The 9,180-nt window shown below is 38.9% G+C and overlaps 1 protein-coding gene across 1 annotated transcript; it reads left to right on the top strand.

The window, feature by feature from the left end:
- Positions 1 to 262: 262 nt before the first annotated feature.
- LOC101862161 lies at positions 263 to 4,799 on the top strand (the record flags this gene model as incomplete). The annotated part of the gene is given in 3 exon segments (XM_005112703.3): positions 263 to 326; positions 2,255 to 2,363; positions 4,466 to 4,799. Coding segments are annotated over 3 exon segments (409 nt in total), but the record flags the coding sequence as incomplete, so codon positions are not given.
- Positions 4,800 to 9,180: the final 4,381 nt, after the last annotated feature.

Below are 9,180 nucleotides of genomic sequence, written 5' to 3'. Positions count from 1 at the left end.
TCCTGACAGATCAGCTGCGACTCTGCTTCCAATAATCCGGGATAACATTGTCCCTGGTTCCATACACAGTGACGCGTGGGCAGCATACAAGAATGGAATTGTGGCCTTGCCAGTAAACCCACCGTACCAGCATCAGGTGGTCGTGCATGCACGTAATTTCATCGATCCTGTTACGGGTGCATTCACGAACCACATTGAAAACTTGTGGAATCTATGTATCAACGACCATAGATTCGCAGGAATTTATGAGGAGGGAATTGCACAAACAGACAGGCATTGGACAACATACTTTTGCACCTGTCACAATGGTGTCCCATTCGTTAAAGGTAAGATCTGGGCAAGATCGAACTTTGGTTGACCCAACACTGAACAAAGTCGGAACGACTTCTAAGCCTCGCTGTGCAATGGTCCGCTCTTATTAAATTGTTTTGCCGGTAATACCACAATGTTGCGGTCCTGGTCCTTTGTTTACAGTGTGGCCATCTTGGATACACTGAACTCTCGCTTCCGGGTCCGGATGACGATAATGGCCAGATTTTCAAGGCATACAATGCCAAACAGCACATTAAAATGGCAAAAACACACACTTCTGTTCAAGTGGTACAAGAATTATTTTCTGTTCAACTTGTTATTTAATTTTGGCATAGCGAACCACTCCACCAAAGTAATTTCGCGCCACTTCAGTTGACTTGCATGGTTCATTTTAGTCAGTGTAAAGTTCCAGGATATTTCTATAGAGTTACTGTTTTTTTACAGCTGTTTAATTAGGCTTTTTTTCAGTGGTTGAATCATTGAAAATTCCTCCTTTTCTTGTGCCTTTTTAAAAAAGATTTTAGTTGTGTGTTTCATCATTTTTTTAAAAATTGACTGAGTTCCACAATGTGTGTTTTGCTATATGTTTTTTCGCAATGGCTTTTATAATATTTTAATATATGCCTCCAATGAAGAAGCTGCGCTTAGATTTTTGCAACAAAACAATTTAATAAGATCAGTGCCTCTAATTTGTCTGCAAATATTCGAGGCAGATGACTTTAGTCAAAACTGGTAGGGGTGAAGAACGATGCTTTAGGGGCCCAGCTCATAAAGGTGAGAAGGTTTTTTTGTGTAAGGACACCTTCTTTGGACAGTCAGTTGACCTCATGTAACATTGTTGAACTTCTCTTCTCCTGGAGTTTCAAGGAGCCAGTTGTTCATACTGTGTCCCTGACTGGATTGAGCGAGAATACAGTGATCCAGTGGTTCGCGTACTTCCGTGACGTGTGTTCATTCAAGCTTATGGAAACTCCTTTGCTTCAAATAATAACATAGTGAATATTCCCGTTGTGCCGGCATACCAACACGTTGTCGTAATTCATGAGCATAATTTCGTCGACCCCATAACCGGTGCATGTACAAATAAGGTTGAAAACTTTTGGAAAAATGCCAAGAGACGATTTAAAGCCATGAGTGGTACTAATGAGGCGATGCTCTCATCCCACTTGGGTGAATTTATGTGGCGGGGGGAGTACAGAAAGTCACCAATGGAAACATTCAACAACATTGTTGATCATATTCAACAGTTGTATCCTGCTCCGTAAGGTAAGCTTATGATAATGATATGATTTTTAAAAAATTATTTATTCTGTTTTAATGTAGCCCTATGCCTTGAAACTCTGGCCATTATCGTCACCCGGAAGCGAGATTTCATTGTATCCCAGATGGCCGCACTGTAAACAAAGGACAAGCGGTTTTAGAAACGTAATATGTCGGGTCGCATTTCCACAAGCACAAGAGAATTAGGCGGAAACGTGATTTAAGATTGCATGGTTAAAGAGTTATAGAAAAGCATTTCTTATTGGTCTCCCTTTCCTTTTCAATAAAAATTGTTAGAGTGGAAGTTATATTACATGTTTTACGCTGCATAGACAGAACGTTTTTGTTCCCAAAAGAAAACAAAATGTGCTCTTATGTGATACATGTTTTTATCTTTCTAAAGAAATTCTCTCTTTAGAGTGGAAAATGTTTAGATCATTTAGGAGTGGGACTTTGACCTTGCCAGTTCAGGCCAACCATGGCCAACAGGGATACAATGTCACAAAAGAAAGCCCAATAAATATACTCAATAAAAATTATTCCCCCCTGAGAATTAAACTCGCATCTTCTGCTTGCAAAGATGAAGCTCCTAACCTCCACACAAAAGACACAAGTCTAGACTTGTAATTTTTTTACTTTGTCATGCAATACATGTTCATTTTTTTTTTTTCCTCCTTTCAAGATTCAGGGTGTATTCTTGGAGAGGATGGTTAATGAGATGTCTGAAGACCAAGGCAAAGGGCTTGCACACGATGGGATGATGAGCCTTGTCAAGTCATTTTGTCACACCAGTAAGTAGTAAGTCTAGTGCTATACGAATTGTTCTGTTTTACATTCCGACTAAGGTCTCTTGACAGTTGTCTGCTTGTATATAATTCATTTTGCTTTTCATTTGTCGAAAGGATAGTAAAGTTTTGTTTTCTTTTACGATGGAATAACCTCTAACCCAATTACTGACAAGTACCGATGAGATCGGCACTTTCTTTGCCACCAGACTGTTACTGCCTATAACATCAGCAGTTTCCGAATATCGTCTTCGCGAACCCCGGAAGTACCATAGCTGAACGAAAGTGCCTTAATTTTAAAAAAGAAGGACTTCCTGTAGTTATTAAAACGCTTTTTGAAATAGAGGAACAAAAAAAATTGTCCACTGTTCATCTTAGAATCGCCGGCGGCTGCGACTTTCTGCAAGTGAGTGAAAATGGCTTCTTTGGGTCCTTGGTAGTTTCCGATATTTCCGGCAGATTTTAGGGGTCATATGACCTTGCTGAAATGTTGAAATCGTAAATTTTTTCAGCATATGTTATAGCTTTTTCAAAGAGCTTTCCAAATATGTATAGTTTCCTGGTCTTTGTATTTGTCATAATTACTCATTTCTTACGTCTGAAGGTGCAGCCTTGTTCCTGAGACTTTCCCCTGATGCAGTGCAAATTTACCACTGACAGTAATAGTAATAGGGTTAAACTTTTTGGTTTTAGTACAGTCGGGCACAAACGACTTACAAACTTGTTGGGGATTGACAAATGTGTTCGACACATCCATATTTTGAGTAAATCGATACAACGATAAATTAAAGAGATGTCAGTCGTGGTATGGCAAATTGTACAAGTACAAGCTATCAGTGATTTCAAGCTGTCTGTGTTCATGTTATCTGTGCCCAACTATTTTGTTTGCTTTGGTACACCCTAAACCCCCTGTTATAGATACTTGACCCGTTTTTGACATTAAAAACCTTTCTGCCAACCGGCTGATAAGGGGAGTTTAATCACGAGTTTTCTTGCACGAGAAACGCCTGTCACGAGAAAGAGAGGCTCGAGTGAGCATCGAGCCGATGTCAGTCACTTGAGTCACTAATAGTCTTTCACGAGAGAGGGACAGAGCCAACGTCAAGTCACAGTACGGAAAATCAACCTGCTCTTGTTTCAAACAAAATAAAAGTTCCTTCTTGCGCTACTGAAAAGGTAGGAGTTCGTCTTTATATTACATTAAGATATTTGTCTGAATATTTATACATTCAGTGTTCCTTAACATCCCCAACCCCCACCCCCCTTGCTTTCAACAGACAAGCAGGGGCAAAGCGTCTATATAATCAAATAATCACTGCTTCCCTTTCTAATTTTGAAACATTTTCGCTGTCAAATTCATCCTTAAACGTAAACCTCATAAATTAAATGTAAAAAGACGTTCGTAACCAACAACGAACAGTATGCCTAACATTCAAAACGGTTTCACGGCCACAGAAATAGCCTAGCCTCCTCACCCCTCTCGGGCCACTCCATAAGCAGTGGCAAGCTTTGATTAAGTAAGCTTAAAGTGAGGCTGGAATAGAGTTGAAGGGAACATGTGCATGGCAGTCAAAGCTGTTTCATTGCCACATATACCCTGTTCACCCCTTTGGGGCCACAGTTAAAATCAATCACAAGCCCTGATTAAGTAAGCTCACTAACACTGGTCGAGTCTACCTCACAAATGTGAGGGGAACTAACTCTTAATAATCTCTTGACTGCTGCTTGTGCTTGTTTTTTTTCCTCGACTTTTTACCGTCCTATAATCAGATCGTGACCTCGATTATGACACCAGCTCCTGGCCGCGAAAGGCTAACAAAAACAGCCAAATGTGAAATTTAAAAAATGATAATTGTCATGTTCTACCAAAGAGCTAGACTCACTGGTAGATCTATAACATATAGATCTTGTACTGACATCTCTGCTTCTTTGCTTTGTGTTTATGTATTCACATCTAAAGTTAAGTTTAATTTTAGTGGGAACTGATATTTAATAAGATACTTTCCCGATTATTTTGGCGGTTGAACATACAATATGAATTCCGGATTTGTTTTCATTCACAACTCAGAGTCGCCGCCTCGAGTAAGATTCTTGTGTGATATCTACAGGCCCTATCTGGTCCCATTTCACTTTGATTACCCTGTCAAACAAGTCAGCCTTCGCCCCTGCAGACAAGCAAATCTACATGGACAACTTTTCTACAAGATGCACTCGTCTCAAAGACCTGTCTCATCAGGGAATTCGGGCAGCTGGAATGCTGAGAACTGACAGGAAAACAGGAGAAGCCTGCCCAGTGACCTGCTGCCAAAAGCCCTCCAGTTGCTCATTGAAGTTTTTGGATTGAAGTTCCTTCTTCGTTGTTGAGCTAATAACAATTGGTCACTTTTAAAGATAAACGGGCTAACCCAGATTTCAGGGGTTTCCAGAAATCTTAACCTACACCAAAAGTGGACATTGCCCTACCTAAAGGAGAAGTTTGGTTTCATTGGTGTGTATATTTGTTGGATTGTAGAGAAAACTCTCCTTGTCTTTTAAAGAAACTGAAAAAGGGTCCTAAAATTTTACCTTCGATTTTCTCAAACCAGCTTTTTTCGGGATAGCCCCCTTGTGCTTAAAAGCGACCAATTGTTTGATTCTTCTTGTTCAATCTTATCTGAGGCGTCCACAGTGTTTGTATTATCCTGCTCCCTTTTGAGCCTCTCAAAGATCTGCAGTATGGTACATACACAATGACCGCACATCATACATGGCACATCTATTGTTTCACCCCGTGTATATATATATATATATGTATATAATATATGTGTGTGTGTGTGTGTGTGTGTGTCACGACGTGGCAGAATCAGGCTCTCGTCAACTTTTGAGCATGTGGAGTTATTGGCACCATCTTAAAGCTTGTTAATTTGTCTTACTTTGAATGTAAAAAAATATCAATCTATGTTGAATAGAAGTCGAGATATTTGCTATTTAAGGAGTTGGGGGGTCACCTGGTTTCAGAGGTAAAATTGGCGCGAAAATGGCCGCCAAAGGTGATTAAATTACTTAGCTTGAGAGTCTGTGGAAACTGAAAATTTACTTTGAAAGCTCTTTTCTTCCAGAGTTAAAGAAGATTAGTTTGCCCTTGTTAGACCAACAATGACCAAAATAGCGTGAATTATAGCGTCACTGAACAGTCACTCTCCCTTCACAGTTCTAGCGTCTCACTCTAGCTCCGGGCTATGGCTGATCACTCGCGATGTATGCTCTCAACGTATCGAACTATGGAAGAAATTTTTGCTGATGATGATAGCTGTTCATTCATTTCTCTTTAAAATGATAATATTATAGACCATTGTTTTATGCATTTGATGCATTACCATAGAGTAAGTAGCACTTTAAAAGGATCACCCGTTTGAGTGCTATTCCTGGAAACAAGGTCAGCTTAGGGCAGGGAATATAGGTCAGCAGTGAAGGGGTTAAGGTTCCTGTGAGAACGTGGGGTGTGTGTGGTGAGAAAGTTCCCGTCAGTGGAAATAAACTGTGTCATGTCGACGATTCAAATGCTTGGAGAGGCAGAAGTGGGAAATAATTATGCCTGGACTAGATGAAGGTTAATATTATAATGAGTTATTTCCCTTTGTCCAAACTTTATGTGGTCCTTGCTGCCGCTCGCTTGTGATGCATCGTGATCAGGCGCTTGTCATTATTCTCAAATTAATGATATAATAAGGGTCTATAACATATATGTGAGGCAGCGTGGTGGAATCAGGCTCTCGTCTAAATAATCAAAATGAAGAAACTTGCATTTTTCCGAAGGTTTGTGAATTTTTATCAAATTTTTGTTTTTTGGCTCAACACCTTACATGCCTATTAGACACTCATTTCTGTGTGAATTTTTCTGAAAAATTTTGATTAAAGACACACAAAAAATGTAAATGTTCAGTTAATACGGACTCTTAAGCTAAGGAAATAACTAATCTTTGGCGGCCCTTTTCTCACTAATCTTACCTCTGAAAACAGGTGACCCCACCCTCTTTATTCGCAAATATCTCGACTTGTATTCAAGATAAATGGATATTTTTTTCACCCGAATAAAGACAAATGAACAAGCTTTAAGATGATACCAATAACTCTACATGTCCCAAAAATTGACGAGAACCTGATTCCACCACGCTGCCTCACATATGAATTTTGCTTCTTTTTTTTTTTGCCATTTTGGCTATTTTTATCAATTTTTTTGGTTTTAGCTCAATGTCTTTTGTGTACATAAGCACATTTCTTTGTGGATTTTACTGAAAAATGTTGATTAAAGGCACAGAAAATGTAAACTTGTAGTTTCCAAGGTCTCTCTAGCTTTGGATGTCACCTAGCATCGGCAGCTATTTTCTCCCTGATTTTACCTTTGATACCAGGTGAAGCCCACCTCCTTCAGTCGCAAATTTCTCGACTTCCATTCAAGACAAATGGGATATTTTCACCAAATGAAAGACAAATGAACAAGCTTTAAGATGATACCGATAAGCCCATATGTCCACAGATTGATGTGTGCCTGATTCCATTGCGTCATGACACATTTTGTTTTAAAATTTATGCAGTCAAACCTCGTTATACTGTACCGCCTACCTTGGGATGAACATTTAGTTGGTGGGCAGCAGGACTGCCGATAAAACGAGACACCACCAATTGCCATCTTAACTAGTGGTAGACTGGTAGCGATGAAAGACAAACTGTAGCCAGTCCTACCTCTTATAGATCTGTTTTGCATGATTGCCATGCTCAGCTAGAAAATAAGTAGCAACTAGATACATGCACAACTCCAGCTGAACTTTACTTTCACCCTATCCGTGCGTAGTGTTTTACTATCGCATCCATACGACGTGGAGAACTCTCTGCCACCACTTTCCAAAGAGGAAATTTACTCGTTAATCCGATCTGCACGCTTTGCATAGCAGTCTGTCAAAATGATTTTGTGAGAAATACTGAAAGTTTCAAAGAGGTCTTCATACTAGAAGTATTCTAAAATGTGAAGAATACAACCCTGGGGTAACAAAACTGAAAGAAGCAATGATCAGAAGCTAGGCTGTTTGTGTTAAGGAGTCTGTAGACTGATCGGTTGGGTTGTTTTGTTTTTTACCAAACTCATTATACTGGTCAGACCTGTAGATGTGAGCGTGACACAATGTAACAGACTGATGGACGCCCAGCAGCAATTACGTCATTAGGCTGATACCTGGCCACGCCAGATCTTTTGCTGGCAGACTGCGTTGGCACAGTTCCTTTGAAGTTTCTCCAGACCACTTTAGAATTTAATTACAATTTTTTTTTAATAGTTAGAAAGCTTGGGCCTGCTTATAAAATCATGATGTAATTGTGTGCGTCATTTCAGGAAGAAGTGGAATTGTTCAACAGTTGTGAACTGGTGATCAGTAAATATTGCTGTATAATTACAGGATGCTTCACAAAAATTACAACTGTAAGAATTATTTTTGTGTGTGTTGTGGCATAATTTTTTAGGCACAATAAAGCTCTGTTGATGTGTATTACAATGTCATGATGTATAGTCGGGATCCAATGTTTGCTGTGTTTTGAGTTTTGTGGAATGTAGGCCAAATCATAACTAAATATGTGGTCACTTTTAAGGACAAGCAGGCTAACCCTGATTTCCAGGGTTTCCAGGAATCTTTACCTACACTAAAAGTACAAATGGGCATCGCTCTACCTATAGAGGAGAAGTTTGGTTTTATTGGTATATATTTGTTTGGATATAAAATAATTAAAATATAGAGAAAACTCTAATTGTCCTTTAAAGAAACTGAACAAGGATCCAAAAACTTAAACTTCGATTTTCTCAAAACACCATTTTTCAGGATAGCCCCCTTGTGCTTAAAACTGTGCCCGTTGTTTTATGCACCCCGCATAATTTAGTAAAATTTGATCATTTTTTGCATAATTTCTGATTATTTTCCTTTATCATTCTCTGTTAAAATTAAGAGAATCGCATAATTTCACATTTTTGGGCTCAGTTTGCTTAATTTCAGAATTTTTCTTGCATAAAATGACGGGGACAGTTAAAGGAGACCCTGTGTGTGTGTGTGTGTGTGTGTGTGCCTGGAGAAAGGTCCCAGTTGTTGGAAATTTTGGAATGAAATAAGGGCATATCTTGTAGCAAATTCAATCCTGAACATGCTGGGTTTTTTTAACTTTTCAGATATCTTGAGTAGTTTTTAAGATATGCCTCATTTTGTAACACAGCATGTGAAAACAAAGTTGGGAGAAAAGCTGCTTTAACATTAAAGGTATCTGGACACAATTTCTAGAACATTTTGAACCTTTGGTGAAGTATGACATGTTTAAAAAAAAAAAAGAAATTTAAAGAAATTTAGATTTTAAATTATTATATAAGATCCTCTCAATTATGTAATTAAGAAATGGTTATATGTGGGTTTTCTGATGGAACGAAATTTTTTACCTGGTGCGACTTTTTTCAGCCATTTCACCCCTTTGCTGACAGCTGGGACCTTTCTCCATGTACAACCATATTTTTGTGTGTGTGTGTGTTTGTGTGTGTGTGTGTGTTTGTGTGTGTGTGTGTGTGTTTATGTGTTTGTATGTGTGTATGTGTGTGTGTGTATGTGTGTGTGTGTATGTGTGTGTGTGTGTTTATGTGTGTGTGTGTGTATGTGTGTATATGTGTGTGTGTGTGTGTGTGTGTGTGTATGTGTGTGTGTGTGTGAGGCAGCTTGGTGAAATCAGGCGCTTGTCAAAATAATGATATTGAAGAAAAAGTCATTTTTCTGACAGTTGGGCAATTTTTAAAATAATTTTCTTTTTTTTGGCTCAGCAC

This window comes from Aplysia californica, unplaced genomic scaffold, assembly GCF_000002075.1.
Source record: "Aplysia californica isolate F4 #8 unplaced genomic scaffold, AplCal3.0 scaffold01367, whole genome shotgun sequence".
In the NCBI taxonomy this organism is placed as follows: Eukaryota; Metazoa; Mollusca; class Gastropoda; order Aplysiida; family Aplysiidae; genus Aplysia; species Aplysia californica.
The sequence above is the reverse complement of the archived record's forward strand: the minus strand, read 5'-3'. Positions and strand labels throughout refer to the sequence as shown.